A 16,952-nucleotide genomic window follows, 5' to 3' on the forward strand; every position below is an offset into this window, starting at 1 on the left:
TTATATGGTGTGCTGCATATAACAAGGGCTGCGATTGGCCTGCTAGCTAGTACAGATAAGAAGAATGCGATTTGCTGTTGCAAGAGCCAAATTACCTTAATGAAATAAATATTTCGTAGATGTGTGGTGGCTGTATATGATGCTATGTATTAAAAGCTGTGCATAACAACTGGTATCAACTTGTATTGATGCTGTGATCAGCTTATAAAGCTCACAGCACTCTCAACAGATGTCGCAGATATGCTGTTTAGACTTGCTCACCAATATCAACCTTAGCAAATGTGTAAATAATCTGTGAAAATTGACAATGCAGAACCTTGGAACAATGTGAAAGAATGATTTGCTTACAAATACAAATTGCTTCAAATCTGGAAACTTGTATGAAATCACCAAAACTAGCTCCAATGCAACCTCTGTTTGGAGATAATTTAGACAGGGAATTGGGTTATAATCGTCAAATCTAGTGGTAGAAATCTAAAAGGGTTTTTGTTGTCCAAGATCTCCGAACAGGCAATAATTTTTGACTCCTTGGATGTGAATATGAACACGAAGCTGAGATGTTGAATTGCTTTTTTTTTAAAGCTCTCAAATTCGGTCCATGATTTAAAATTTCCATCTAAAAATATTTAAAAATACTTCTTATTATTAAGTGTTGAAAAACATTTATTCATTAATCATAATAATATTATTATGTTGCCCCTTAAAATAGAAATTATTGGGCCCATCTTAAAATAATATTATTAATCATTTGCCTTGCTTTACCCTTTAGCCCATGGGAAATGAGGATAGGCTAGAGGTCTTTTCATGTCTTCAATTCTGAAAAGGGGATGTGACAAACTTTCAGAGATTATCAGAATTGTTTACCAGTCTATCACCAAATAATTGTCAACATGAAATTAGAGCAACTTTCGTCAACTACTGTCACTGGAAATTACACCAAGAACTCTCTGTAGGTGAATAGCACACCAAAGTTCCAACAGTAGGATGGATATCTAGCTTTTCAAATGAACTAGGTTCCAATCTTGTTGGGCATGCTCAATGGAAATTCTACTTTTGAGTCCAGTGATCTTGACAACATATGGGAAGTAGGGGAAGTGGTTTGATTGAGATAAGCAAGGATATAGAAAGAGAGAGAGAAAGAAGAATTATTAATTTCCAATAATGACCAAAAATAGACCCCACTTCTGAAACAAAGGGCCATTGATACCAAAGGAGCAAAAGCAAAGAAAACAAAAAACAAGACAAGAAATTTTTTATATTCAAGAATTCAAGAAAAATGTGAATTTGTACAACATGGCTGGAACCAAGCTGTATTGGACTTTTAGTGGCACTGATACAGTGGTCTGCAGGGTGATTTGAATATTGGTTGGCAATCCAATTCACATTTAAACATATCTTATATCCTAAAATTATATCAAATATTACAAATTTATCCATGATTTTAATATTTTCAATATTTTTTTCCATTCATATTCGTATTCTTGATCCATCATAGGTTTAAGCCAGGTCTTCAGCATTCAGCACTGCCTTTGAGCCTATGTCCAATGTTTTATGGTAAATTCGCTTGACAGATATAGAAGGGTGAGACTATTAAGCTTCTACTGTTCTCAAGCTAGGGGTGATTTTTCCCGCAATGAAGTAGACTCCCCTTAGTTCAATGCCATCCAGAATTGAACTTTGAACTTGTGTGCCACAAAGATTGAGTCTTATATGCTCAAAATCAAAATTAAAGTATCATAGAATACAACAATCACATTTTAGATATTGTATTTGAAATTCCAAACACTGGTAGAATGAAATGTTCTAACTCAATTTGCAGTCTTTAACTAAGAAATGACAACTTTAGATGCATTACAGATGTAGACATAAAACATAACATTAGCAGTAAAACCAGGGAAACTTATTACTGACATCAAAATACTTTACACATTTATGTTCTCAGACTGAAATTGGAGCTTCAGATATAATAATTCCACCTTCTCAGTATATATACACAGAACATAGAACTCAGATTACATCATATCTATGTGCTTGCAGACCCATACTATTTGATCGCTCCTTGTCACTTGTAAATATTGAGTTCAGGAGTCTGGAACATGCAATTCTCTTATCCAAAGTCGAGTCTCCTATTGTGTAATCACCTTCAGGCGGGTAGTCTTGATATTGGTGCAATAATGGGGCACCAAATCTCCTCCCAGCTACCCGATCAGTGAATCAGTGGAGATTATGGAAGCTGTCGATGATACTTTGGCTGTGTGAAAGCAATCTTCCTGAGGTTGCTGCTGTTGCAAATGTGCAACTATACTCCTTTCCTTGCTTGCGTAGGATGCTTATGCTGATTCCTCAGAGTCGTGAACAATAGACAGATCAATAAATGTGATACAAGCTGATGGGATTGTCTTGTAGGAGCTACGTCCTACTAGACATGGCAACTATACTCCTCTCCTTGTGTTGTGCAGCGCAGCACTTGGGTTTGTGACATGGCTTAACCGCCTCCTGTGGATTCTACAAGTCTAGTGGTTGTATTGGGCATTAATAGGTCAATCTTTTGGTGCAACGGCAACTATACTTCTAACAAGGTCTCCTTAGATTGGTACGCAAGGAGATGGCAGAGTGCATTAGTTTAATGCAGAGAAAACAAAACTTCTTCGATGGTCCTCCAAAGCTCCCAACCACTCATATATATACAAGGCACCGGTCAGTTAAAAGATAACCACCATAGGTTGGCCTGAGAGCCAGACTTACTACAAAATCTATTTAATAATTTATTAAGCCAACTTCCTCCTAGGTCGGCCCAAAACAATTTAATAAAATATTCAATAATTTCATTTATTAATATTTTATTTATTTAATTTAAAAAAGCAAATAAATAACCCAATCGACCCGGGTCTAGCTGGGGTCATTACATAGAGTACAATGAAAGCCTTTATATATGTTTGTACAAGTATATCCACATCTTATCGTATCTTGGCTTCTCCAAAGAACTGATTTAAAATCTCAAAAATTATAGCAAGCTTTCTTTTTTAAGAGAATAACTTTATAGAGATAGTTTGCCAAAGTGAAAAGTAAAAATTGAGAACGGGTCATTCATAAGTCTGGCTTGGCTAGTTGACTGAACTCTTTTTTGGGGAATGGCTTGGTCGTAATTGCATTCCTCAGCCCTGTCATGTTAGAATTATTATTCCAGTGTCATAATCAATTGTGGAAACTTGAAGTTTTTAACTGTCTTTTTCCTTCAATATCTTTTGTATTAGGGCATTACAGCATAACTTCTTCCAGGTCCTTATTTCTCAAACACAATGCCATTAGCAAAATAAAATTTGCAGTGCTTTTCAACTATCATCTATCGCCACAGTCAGATGTAATATGAAGTGCACATTTGATTTTAATTAGCATCTGCATTTATATTTTATTAGTAGAGCATTTTGTAAATTCGTTTTTCTGGTACATTAAGCAAATGATCTGAAGCAAGCTCTAATGTTATGTAAAACACTGAGAAAAAACTGCAGTTTTCAAAGAGAAGATTTGGGATCTACTCCATGGCTGAAAGCAGATCCATCAAAAGTAATACAAAGAATGGATGATACCTGCCTTTAATGTGCATCTGATGTTCTTGCATAATATCTGAAGGGCTCTCCTCCTTTGTTTGGTGCTACATTTGTAAGGGTGTCAAAAATGTAAAGTGAAAACTCTTTGAAAACTTACCAACATTCAACGCAGTTTCCATGTGGTTCATAATCATTTTCTTTAAGCAAGGTTCTTATGTTCTATGCAAGGAATATGCAAACTAGAGTCAAATCTTTCAAAAACATGAGGTTTTAACTGTCCATGTGAGTGAGTGAGGAAAGCTTCTTGACAAAACTGTATGTATTTTATTTGCATCAACATTTCAGATAACACACTCTGAGATCCATTGTCAGGAACAGGAAGAAAAGATAATGGGATTGTGGAATTCGTACTCAAAAAACTCTAATTCTGTAATCCTTTGAGTTAATTTTATCATCTCCTTGAGGAGATTAATATGAAGGCACATTTTCCTCACATGAAAGCTATCGATTGAGAACATGAAGTTTTCAGTCCATTTGAATGAGAAAAGCTTATCACACTCCTTTATCTATTATTAGGATGAGGAATAAGTTTTTTTAATACTGTTTTTTGTGTCATTTTACGAAAACTTTAAAATAACTTATTGTAGCATTGATTGGAGTGTAAGTGCCCTGATCCCTTGCATACCAGTAAGCTAAATGTGGGCTGTAGCCTATAAAATAAGAGTGCTTTGGAGGTCATTTTTTTGGAAATTCGTAGGTTGCATTCTTCAATATTTCCTTTCATATGTTTTGGTAGGTTGGAAATGGTCCAATCTTAGTTGGATTAAATTTGTCTTATTCCCCTAGTCTAAAGTTTCATTTGTACGTTCATGTCTCTAGTTTAAGATTTTCAAAATTTCTCCAATTGTAGATTATTCAAAATGGTATGCTAACTGTTATAGGGTTTTTCATTTTTCTTTCTTCTTTTTAAATATTTTTAAATTTCAATTACCATTACAAATGAAATGTTTGTTTCTATGTAAACAAATATTTTATTTATGGCAAGAACTTTGATATAAAATATAAATTTGAAGCAGATGGTACCAAAAAGGTATCAAGATTCGAGGTACAAGATGGCTTTTAGTTGAATTGTTCAATAAGAAACCAGACCATGATTTAAAGAGAAACTAATGTAGCTTCAGTAAATATTTGATGTCCTATATATGTGCACCACTGGTATTTAATTTAGGCAGTTTGATGGAAAAGATTAGTTGAAGAAATATGTTCTTATGGCAGTGTCATACACAATTTAAGGAGTTTATACATTTGTGTGGATCAAAACAACATTGGTATGGAGTTTATTGTTTGTGTTAGTTGCTGTTGGTTCAACTACGAATCCTTTGAGCATCAGCAATGGAAGATTCTTTTTTATGTTTACATATATGTTTTACAGTTTTACCAATGTGATTTCCTAGCCCTCTTTTTACAAAAAATTAATGGATGTTGGATTCAGTGGCTCAGTCAAAGGACCTTGGAAAGGATGATTAATTTCATATACAAACAGTTTAAACAACCATGGTTTTTTCTTTAAAATGAGCATAGACTTTTTATCAGATTATTAGAATTGTAAATCCTAGTTTTTAAGCCTGAAATTTATTCGCTTGTCCTTTATGATGCTGCAAGTGCAAATACTAAAATCTGTCTGTCTTGAACATTACAGATATACGGTGTGGCAAAGGATCTTATGAAATATCACAAACAAACACATGGCTTAGTAATTGGAGGTGCTACACGTAGAGTTGAGGCAGAACGGCTTGCAAAGGGGGTAAACTTATTGGTTGGAACTCCTGGTAGACTTTTGGATCACCTTCAGAACACCAAAGGCTTTATATATAAAAATTTAAAGGTAGCAATAAGATTTATTTAGCTCATGCTTTACAGGTTCATGTTTTGTAACATCTGTTACTATAAGTGTATATGGTAGATTGGAATTTTGTAATGAGAATATGGTAGGTCACTTTGGTTTCAATATACAATAGACTGGAATGGTTTTCATCAGTTTAAAAACATTTTTTTTTAATATTGAACAATGCTTTTTGAGATTTGAACTGAAGACCTCCCATGTAGGAGGCTTGCAGCTAACCGCTGCAGTGTGGGGTCATTCCCGGTTTAAAAACACTTAATAAGAATCTTTGTGATCCTTCTCTTTAATTACAAATGCAAAATGGCAAAATAATGAGAAAAAATTCTGCCTACTAAGAGTGATTCAATCTATAATAAATATTAAATATTGCTTGTCCAAAGTTGCTATTTTAAGAAATACCCAAGGTGAGATGCACTGGGATTGTTCATAGTAAGCTATTCTGTCTGAAAAATGGTATGTGCATCTGCAATCTTTGTTTTGCCTGTATAATATTGATTTTAAACTTTTAGATAGACTGTGAAATGATTGAAGCACATGATAACCTGTGTAATCATTCCGTAAGGCTTTTTCAGTATTGTTAAAATTTGTAGCATTTTATTTTTTCTAATTTGATGCTTAGCTGCAAGAACCTGCATGTTTGATCATACCTTTGTCTTTACCTGCTTTTTGTATCTGTCCAACTATTCATACCTGTTGGCTCATCAGTTCTGTCAAACTCAATACGGGCTCTAAGTCAAACTCAAATCCACCTTCTGTTTAGTCATAAGAATAGAATCAAGCAACACCATTGTAGGAGTTGAAGATTGATTTGTGTGACATGAGCTATCTGGTTTACTTATGATAACTTATACATATCAGGTCACACATTTTTTCGTTTTTATAAGCATCCAATCAGTAATGTAATGTACCCTTTTGGGAATCACCCTAAATTTTGCCCTAGAATCACAAGTTCAATAAAAAAGGAACATAATATATTTATAGATATAACTTTTACCCAAAGCAAGATAGATTCTAGTTGAGATCCTGCAATCAAGTTAGACAATTATCGAAAAATACAATTCATAATATCAATTATTACTACTAGGGTTAATGAACATATATTCAGTCATCTGAATCATATAATATCTATAATTCATTATTGGGGTTCAACCATAATGGGCTCAAATTAAAATGATAATCAATATTAAATTAAGGAGAGGAATACTCATTATATAGATTATTACAATAAGATTTTTCCATAACGGAAATGATCAAGAACTAGAACAAATAAAGGAAACTTACAAAAAACTAACTAAACGACTTAACTGACCATTGATAAGCTAAATATAACAATATTACTTTAATACCCTCTCTTAATGGTCATTCTACTAATTACTCCAAGTTTGTTTCGAAATTTTACAAATTTGTCTGGATTCAGTGACTTGGTAAGAATGTCTATAGTCTGATCCTTAGTTGGAACATGCTGCAACATCACTTATCCATCTTCAACAAGCTGTCGTATGAAGTGATGATGGAGTTCTACATGCTTTGTATGTGCATGGGAGATTGGATTCTTGGTAGGCTTTAGCACCACTTGATTGTCACAAAACAAGAGTGAAGGTCCCACTTCAGACATTTTCATGTTAGAAAGTATTCTCTGAAGCCATATTGCCTCACATGTTGTTTTGAGAGTTCCTCAATACTTTGCTTCTGTCAAGGAAAGAGCTACTACCTGTTGCTTCTTACTAGTCCATGTGACGACACCTGTACGAAGACTGAAAACATACACAAAAGTATGCTTTTGGTCATCAACAGAGTTTGCTCAATTTGAATCTGTGAAACCAATCAGCCGAGGATCTTCACTTTTGCTATACAAAATACCAAAGTCGGGTGTCCCTTTCACATATCTCTGTACTCGCTTCACTGCAACCCAATGTTTAGCCTTAGGGGCAGTCATGAAATGAGAGATGTAACTCACAACATAACTTAGATCAGGTCAGCAACCTTAAACTTTGGAGGCTGTGTCATGTAGAACTCTTCTTGTATCTCACCATTGAGGAAAGCACCCTTAACATCCATCTGATGGACTTTCCAACCAAACTGAGCTGCTAAGGCAAGGACGAGCCATATGGTACTCATTTTGGCTGTAGGAGCAAAAGTCTCCTCATAGTCAATGCGTTCCTTTTGTGAGAAACCTCGAGCAACGAGATGAGTTTTGTACTTGTCAAGGAATCTGTCAGCTTTGTACTTAACTTTATACACCCATTTGTAGCTAATGGGCTTCTTCCCTAGTGGAAGATCAGAGAGGACCCAAGTGTTATTCAGCAAAAGACTTTGGTGTTCAACTTCCATAGCCTTTTCCCACTCAAGAATCCCTTTAGCCTCATAATAGCTTTGTATTTTGCTGCTTTCTCATATTCCTGGAAGATCTACCCTCAATGAGCTCATCAAGACGAAGATCACTAATGGTCTTAGCCCACCATTTAGGCCAGAGAGTAGAAGAGCCAACATCAGAGGCAGGAGGAACTGGAATTGGAGGTGGAATAGGTGGAAGATTAGCATCATCCAGAGGAAATTCAGCTAGTGCATCATCAAATTCAGAATCTACATCATCCTTTCCATCAGGTGAACCAAATGGAAGACGAACACCTAAATCAGAAGCCTTCAAAGGCAGATCCTTAGAATTTTGCTCAGACTAGGAAAGCTGAAAAGGTGTCTACATCAAATCAACCGGTAAGCCTTGTGGTTGGCATTGTGCCTTGTAAACATAAGCTTCTGACTCTCGGAATCTAATCTTGTTTACGCCCATGCTTCCTCAGGAGTCTTTCCCTTAATGGCACGTGTGGAGACCGATTTAGAAGATAGACTGTAGTAAACACTGCTTTTGCCCAATATTTCTTAGGAACATTCCTATGTTCCAACATTGACCTAGCTATTTTTGTAATGGTGCTGTTGTGACGTTCTACAACGTTGTTTTGTTGAGGGGTGTATGGTATGGTTAACTAACGTTTTATGCCATACCTGATGCCCTTTGCTAGCAACCTTAAAACCTTGAGGTTGTGTCATGTATACTTCTTCATCCAAATCTCCATTGAGGAAGGCACTCTTTATGCCCATTTGATGGACTTTCTAGCCAAACTGAGTTGCAATGGCTAGAACAAGCTATATGGTGCTCATCTTTGTTGTAGGAGCAATGGTCTCTTCATAGTCAATGCCTTCTCTTTGCAAGAATCCTTTAGCTACCAACCGTGCTTTGTATTTGTCAAGTGTTCCATCAACTTTGTACTTTACTTTGTACACCCATTTGCAGCCATTCGGTTTTTTCCTTGGTGAAAAATCTGATAGGACCCAAGTATTGTTCTTCAAAAGACTAGATTATGATGTTTAGATTCCATAGGCTTTTCCCATTCAAGTTTACCTTTCACTGCTGAATAGTCTTGGGGCTCATAAATATTCTTAATGTTGGCCATAAGAGCAAAGTTCACAATACTCTGCTCATTTTTGCGTCTAGATGATCTACCCTCGACAAGATCACTATCCCGGACATCACCAATGAGCTTTTCCCAACACTTAGGCTATAGGTTAGAAGCATCTTTTTCCACATCAGGACGATCATCATGACTTGGGCTGCTTGGAATGAAATGATGTGGATGCTGATCAAGGTTGTCCTGAGGGAAATTTGCTGGTATGGATATTTGCCTAGGAGATCCCACAAGGTCAGAATTGTTAGAATCCCTCCCTTTAGGTGGAGCTAATGGAAGCCTAACACCCAAATTTTTAGTTTGTAGAGGCTGATTTTTAGGATTCTTGATGGTAGAAGAAAGTTGAAAGGGCCCACCTTCTTCATCAAATACAACACCTTTGCTGAATGTGAGATGATTAGTGTCCCCATCAATCAGCCAATAGGCCTTATGGCTGTTATTGTAGCCAGTAAGCATCGACCTCTAAATTTTGGAATCCAGTTTGGACCTCTTAGCATCTGGAATCCAATTGTATGCAGTCGAGCCAAAAGCCTTGGGATGGCTGATTTTTGGTGTCCTCTTAGATCAACCTTCCTCTGGAGTCATCTTCTTGATGGGCTGTGTGGGAGACTGGTTAAGAAGGTACAGTAAAATATACACTGCCTCAGCCCAACACATCTTGGAAACTTTTTTGTTCTCCGGCATAAGTCGAGCCATTTGTGTAATAGTACAGTTCCTTCACTCAACAATGCTATTTTGATGAGGGGTATAGGGTGTGGTAAGATGATGCTTGATATTGTGTTTAGCACAGAAGTTGATGAATTCATTTGAATAGAACTCACCCCCATTATCTGACCTAAGAGTGATGATTGGACATCTTGACTCTTTTCCAACTAATGCTTTAAACTTCTAGAATTCATTAAACACATCTGAAGTACCTTGGATGCTCTCCAAGTTGTCCGTCTGAAAATGGAGTTCGATGCTGCGTCCTTGCTTAGCAAACTCTGCACACACCGTGTCTGTTACTGAATCCCATAACGTTGATGCCAAAAGGTACTGATAGATGAACTCTTTGCAGCCGATGCATGTTCCTGAGATTCTTCAGTATCAATCAGCCTATACAAGCCATGATCATCAAGGCCAACTGCAATCATTTTCAACAATGACACTTATGTGCACTGAAAGTGCTGTGCAACTTTGGATAGTGTCGCATTTTGTGGGTCTCTCTTCACTCTGATTTTGCCATTGCTTGTTTGATCATTTCTGCTTCTTGTTCTAATTTTGAGCTCCCAGCATAGCTTGCTACCTCTGGAGAATTTAGCTCTCTTTGAACACATTTTGTTAGCAAGGATGATTATAAAAACGATTAGGAAAATGTGTGTAATGTCCCCACTTTGATATACAAGTTAATGGTAAATAATCATAATAAAATTTAAAATTAAAATAGACAAGTATAATTAAATATAATTAAATTTTAATTGAGTTAATGAATGGTCAAAAGACATGAAATGAGAAGTTGTGACTCCCTCAAACATGAGATATAAAAGGGAGAAGAGAACCTGAGGGGGATAATTTGGGAATCAGAAGTGAAGATCTGATTTAAATAAAAAGTACAAATCTGATTCTGAAAGGTTGCGTCCCTCTCAAAGGGCAGAAGTGATGAAGAGTAAGGGTGCTAACGGTGAAAGGGTGTGTCTCTTGCCAAAGGGCATCCATAATGAAGAGGTGCGACCTCTCCCTCACATTGAGAGATATAAAGGAAAGGAATCAAAAGCATCCAGTGAGAGGACCATTGATCAGATCAGATCGGAATTATTATTAAGTTACAGGAATTGACAGCCTCCTAGTAGGGGACATTACAGTTTCTAATCAAAGGGGTAGACATCAATTAAGAATAACATGGTGTCAATGTATGACCACACCATCACCGAATAAAAAGATCAATCCCAATTGAAGACTGGAAATCGAGGATCGATATTAACTATCGATTAATTATAAAGTGTTAAAGAGAAGGTGGAAATGATTATCTTTATACTGTTCAATAAACAATTAAGCAATACTATTAAGCATCGACCAAGGGAGAATATAGCCACTTGAATAAGGAGTAATTGGTGTCTGTCAATGATAAGAGCAAGTCCTCTTCAATATCCCCAAGGGAAGGCAGCACGTAGTAAACTCAAAATATCAAGCCAATATAATAACAACTGAAATACAGGTTGGGGTTGGTAATCAGTTGACTCAGGCATATGCATTGAAGGAGAGTAATGACATCAATGAGTCTAGAAAGTATCTTGTTAAAGTATCAAGTGATAATCAAAGGAAATCTAATGATTAGTCATGCCATCGAATATGATTAATTGAACAAGGAGTTCGGTATGCCAAAACTGAATTGGTTATGAAGATAGACTAATTAGATCATGATTTAGAGACAAATACTAATCAGCAATCGAGTTGAACACGTGTATCCAAACATATGTGGTGTTTGGTAGATGAGGAATGGTCAAGTAGGGCAGATTTTAAAACCCAATCATGCTTAATGTTGGCTCTATGCTCTTTGATTCTGGTGTTGACAGATGTGGAAGATTCTTTCTTGCCCTTCCAAGCAAAGAGATCATTCAGAACTGCTTGATAATGGATAAACTGCTTGTTGAACAGAGTGCTTACTTGTTTTTGACATGTATAATTATCTTGACATGTTTTGGTTTGGTTCTTGAATTTATTTCAATATGCTAATGCTTTTTTAGCTGCTTTTAATATGCATATGTAAGACTTTGTGAAGCCAACTGATTTGTCACTGTGATGATGACAATAACTCTATACAACATTTGATTGCAAAATAAGACTTAGTTTGGTCATCTTTAAAATTATAACTCTAGTACTCATTTTAATTATCTTTCCAGGACATGTTTTAGTTGTTTTAATTATCTTCCAAGGTTCTGGTTTAATATTGTAACTTCTGCAGTGCCTAGTGATTGATGAAGCTGATCGTATTCTAGAGATAGGTTTTGAGGAGGAAATGAAACAGATCATCAAAATCCTTCCAAAGGTGAGCACCGACTTTTAATTTGATATAAATTACTAGTTTTTCTATAGAATTGCTGAAATTTACATGTAAATGCTATTTTTCTACTTTCTACTTTGTTTAAGTTTAGAAGATTATCTTAAGTGTTTTTCAAAGAACACAGCTTATAATGATGGAAAATCAAAATTTTGCAGGAGCGTCAAACTTCCCTTTTTTCTGCCACACAAACAACAAAGGTCAGCGTTTTTTTGCATGCATAGAAACAGTTGGCTGTATTAATATTTTGGAGTGAGAGAGCAGGACTTCATTTACTATTTAGTGTTAAATTGTTATTGACTAACAAAATTTTGTGGTAGTATTATTGGATTTCATGTTCATTGCAGAATAGGAACTCTTTAGTTTTGTTGCAATGTTCATCACCATATATAATATAATTTTTAACTATAGGTTGAAGACCTTGCACGTGTATCATTTCGGCATGCACCCAAGTATATTGGAGTTGATGATGGGAGATCTAAGGTGATTTTTTTTCTTTTTTTCTTTTGAAAAATGAGTGTTTCCTTTAGTAGGCATTGCACTTAGGATAATTTAGCATCATGATTCAAAAAAGTTGATATAATTATCTGTTTGTGCCAGGCTACAGTGGAAGGCTTGGAGCAAGGCTACTGTGTTGTGCCAAGTGCAAAGAGATTTCTTCTTTTATTCACGTTTTTGAAGAAGAATAAGTCAAAAAAGGCAAGATTTCAATTTTCTAGCATGTTCAAATATCCTAGGAGAGTGTACTATTCTATTTATGATAATCATCTTTTAATAATTATCCTTTTGTATTCTCTCTTCTCATTTCAAAGTCACCATTGGTGAGTGGTCTTAGCTACTTTTGACTATATGTATATCTTCAGTGCATCTACCTTGATCTTCTATGTAGTAGGTTTATTTTACTTTTATGCATGCTAAATAGTAAATAATTACAGCATTACATTTGTATAATTTGTTGATTCTGGTCATTGAAACCTGGTCTGTTTTTATGGTCACAGATAATGGTCTTTTTTTCATCTTGTAACTCTGTAAAGTTCCACAGTGAGCTTTTGAATTACATTGACATGCCATGCCATGATATTCATGGCAAGCAAAAGCAGCAGAAACGAACCACCACTTATTTTGAATTCTGTAATGCTGAGAAAGGTGTACTGCTTTGTACTGATGTTGCAGCCAGAGGACTTGACATCCCAGCTGTGGTATCTTCTTCCCTCAATTTTCTGTTTTATGTTTTCTCTTCTAATCTTTGTTTTCCATGGTAGTGGCCTGGTAAGCCGTATGTTACACATGTACTTGATTGGGTCAGATATTTTGAAGTGTTGATATGGTGGGGAGCACATTGCGATTCACCTTAATGCATTGAAATACTAAATATATGCTTCACCATACATATTTAAAATTGATAATATCTTTTGAATTTATATTATTCAGTGCAGAAAATTGTAAGCATTATACTAGCACATCAGACCCACTTAACCATACGATACCTAATTCCAATTTGGAAACATAACTATATTCAAATATTTGTGAAGAGAGTCAAGAAGTACGATAGACAATATATAGAGGATGGTCAGCAGCTAAAGCAGTCAACTGCAAAACAGCTAGGTAATGGCACAGCCTGGCCGGATTGTAAATATTTATCAACTACTCGGGTTTAAAGTGGAAATTTTTAGATTTTTAAATGATATTAAAATCTAGGAGAAAATTCACCTTTTCACTTGTAAAGCAAATTCTTTTCACATATAACTGGCAACTCACATAAACTGAATCCTATGCTAGGATTAATCCTTTTCTTCCAGGATTTAGCTGCCATGCAGTTTGGCCAAAGTAGTAACAAACAGGGTCAGGGATACTTTGAACATGACCAATGTGCTTCATCCACAATTTCCTGTTTCTAGGTGGGGGAAAGCCTACCATGAAATTGAAAAATAGCCTGCAAATGATGGCAAGCTCCATATAATGGTTAGTTATTAAAAAAATGACATTTAGGGAGTTCTGTTTATTACAATCAGTGGGACAAGATAGCATGAAGAACATCCTAGCCTTGGTAGTGTTGTGAAATTTCCAAGCTCTATCCAATGAATTAACAATAAACATTTGTTCTCAATTAATGACATCAATTGGTTAGATACCAGATTTGGAATACTACAATATGAAATTCTCAAATTTGTAAGCAAATCTAAAATTAACTTTGTTTTTCTGGGTATGGCTGTACAAAATAAAGAAACATATAAAAATTATTAAAATATAAAATTAACTTTGTTTTCTGGGTATGGCTGTACAAAATTAAGAAACATATAAAAAATATTAAAATATACATATTTGCAGATTAAAAACTGGATAAGTACAGAATACCATACATATGCTAAACAAAACTACCATAAATATTACATATTAAAATACATTTATAATTTAAAATTTTTGCTAAATATATTGTTAAATCATGTACCATAAATTTGTAATTAAAAATATCCTGAATAATAAACTTAAATCGTAAATGTAACACATACTAAATATATGATATATGCTAAATTTGTTATGTATCCTAATTTTTGTTTTTACTTGATAAATCTTAAACAATATGGGAGATCCTAAAATTATAATTTATGCTATATTTGGTTTTTCCTTAATAAATCCTAAATATACAGTATGTTATAAACTGTTTATAAAGGGTATTTAATAAACAAAACTACGACAAATGTTTGACCCTTGAGGTTATCATTTATAGTTTTTAAATTGCAAAAAATTGTATGCCATAAGATTTAAGTTAACATGAGGCAGAATTGGTTGTAAATCGATTATGAAACTTAGGGGATTTATCATATATGGTTTAAGTTCAAGTGGCAAGAATATCTGTTACGGGCAATGTATTGCTACAACTCTTTTCCTGTTTGCTAACGGGCTATGATTCCTTTATTATTTGGGCCTAAAGGTTAGGCTGTGAATCAAACAAAATGCATATATTACTGAGATGTTGGAGCACACAAGTTGTGTTCTTGCTGCTGCATTTTAGGATTTAGCTTAATTTATACTAATTTATATACAGTAATATATTTATTCTAACAGACCATCCACAAACACTAAACAACTGGCATTTAACTAAATATACAGTAATATATATACCATATTTGGTTTTTCCTTAATTTATAACTCTCTTTAGCATGCTTTTTCTTCTCTTCAGCTTCTCTATAGTATTCAAATTAACGTGTGCTTGGTTATATTAATGTTAATTTGTTTAACTATAGGGTTGATTCTATTGACACTCGTTTCCTTAAAAACCTGCAAGAAGGATGTTTTAGGACTAAATTTGGTATTCAAACACCTTTTGATGAAGTCAATTCTTTCATGCAGGATTGGATTATTCAATATGATCCTCCTGATGATCCAAAGGTATGCCATGCGTTTTCTCCGCATTTTGTTGAATCACTTGTCTTTTTGAATGATAAAAAGAGAATGCATTTTACATGTGAAATATATGGAATTGCAGGAGTACATCCACAGGGTTGGTCGAACAGCTCGTGGTGAGGGTGGAAGAGGCAAAGCTTTGTTATTTCTCATTCCTGAGGAGTTGCAGTTTCTTCGGTATTTGAAGGTTTGCCCTTTCTTATAAGTGTAATTAATTCAGTTCTTTGATAGAATGTAACTGTTAATTTGATATGCTATGGTTGATTTATAGGGTGCCAAAGTGCCACTGCATGAATATCAGTATGATGAGAAGAAGACTGCAAATGTGCAGTCACAACTGGTATGATTCTGTGTCCTTAAGTGCAATATTTGTGACTTCAACATTTTTCGAGTGTTACATATACTGTCATTTTGAAATGTGTGAGGTATTCTACTCTTTTAAAAACTGTAGTTGGTGTGACTGCAGGAAAAACTGATTGAAAAGAACTATTACCTTCACCAGTCTGCCCGTGATGCCTACAGATCATATATTTTGGCATATAATTCCCACTCTATGAAGGATATATTCAATGTTCATCGTCTTGATCTTCAGGTAAACTCGATCATTCTAATTTGAATGGTAAAATGGGTATGAACTAGAAGCTTTTCATAGATTTGACATTTTATTACTTGTGCACAATATTATATAACAGTATAATCATTGACACCTATTACTTAATTGTAGGCTGTGGCTACATCTTTTGGTTTCAATTGCCCACCCAAGGTCAATCTTAACATTGATAGCAATGCGTCAAAGTTCAAAAAGAAGGCTGGGCATTCAATAAAAGGTGGCAAAGGAAAAGTTGATAGTAGAAAGAGTGGTCATTATTTCAGTTCAAATAATCCATATGGGAAACGACCAGAGGGAGATAAGAGGCAGTTTGTGCGTTACTAAGAGCAGCTGTATTCAAACAAAAGCTTCACAAGCCCACAGCCTGGCCTTAAAATAGATCAAAACCAGGAAACAATTTCCTCCCTGAAGAGGTTTCAGCCCTCTAATGCTACCAGTTGCCGGCAATCATCATTCTATATGGTAATTTATCAATCATTTCACCAGTGGTGAAATGATTTTCCTCTTTTGGAGAAAAAGATGTCTCCTGCATCTCTGATTTTGTACTTGTAGTCTACTGTCACATTTAATTCTGTATTTCATAATCTATAATTTTGTTCAATCAGTTTTGAAGGCTATAATGCGGCATTTTTTCCCTTAACCTGCATTTATAAACTATGACTGTCTTTGACAGTTAATGAACCTTATAATGCAGAATTTTTTCACAAGAGGCTTGCCAATTCATGTATGCTTGCCAAATTAGATGCAAGCAATATAATCTTGAATCAATTTTTAAAAGGTTTTACTTATCTGCATGGGTGTGATTCTCGTACATGTTTCAATACTATTGAACTTGGAACTGTAAAAACCCAGCCATGAGAGCAATTTTTTTTAATAAGATAAAACCAGTATATATGCACACACGCGCACTTATCTACATGGGTGTGATACTTGTGTATTTGTCAATATTATTGAACTTGGAACTGTAAAAACCCAGCCATGAGAGCAA

At 35.0% G+C, this 16,952-nt stretch overlaps 1 protein-coding gene across 1 annotated transcript in view; it reads left to right on the forward strand.

Annotated features, from left to right (window-relative positions):
* Positions 1 to 16,752, forward strand: part of LOC131060057 (ATP-dependent RNA helicase HAS1) — a 41,558-nt gene extending 24,806 nt beyond the window's left edge. Inside the window, exons 3-13 of the mRNA XM_057993158.2 lie at positions 5,248 to 5,433; positions 11,854 to 11,937; positions 12,108 to 12,149; positions 12,361 to 12,432; positions 12,550 to 12,648; positions 12,948 to 13,148; positions 15,301 to 15,339; positions 15,437 to 15,541; positions 15,626 to 15,694; positions 15,821 to 15,946; positions 16,079 to 16,752. Of these exons, the coding sequence (XP_057849141.2) occupies positions 5,248 to 5,433; positions 11,854 to 11,937; positions 12,108 to 12,149; positions 12,361 to 12,432; positions 12,550 to 12,648; positions 12,948 to 13,148; positions 15,301 to 15,339; positions 15,437 to 15,541; positions 15,626 to 15,694; positions 15,821 to 15,946; positions 16,079 to 16,288 (1,233 nt within the window). The 3' untranslated portion in view covers positions 16,289 to 16,752. The remainder of the gene's footprint in view (positions 1 to 5,247; positions 5,434 to 11,853; positions 11,938 to 12,107; positions 12,150 to 12,360; positions 12,433 to 12,549; positions 12,649 to 12,947; positions 13,149 to 15,300; positions 15,340 to 15,436; positions 15,542 to 15,625; positions 15,695 to 15,820; positions 15,947 to 16,078) is intronic.
* Positions 16,753 to 16,952: the final 200 nt, after the last annotated feature.

This window comes from Cryptomeria japonica, chromosome 1, assembly GCF_030272615.1.
Source record: "Cryptomeria japonica chromosome 1, Sugi_1.0, whole genome shotgun sequence".
In the NCBI taxonomy this organism is placed as follows: domain Eukaryota; kingdom Viridiplantae; phylum Streptophyta; class Pinopsida; order Cupressales; family Cupressaceae; genus Cryptomeria; species Cryptomeria japonica.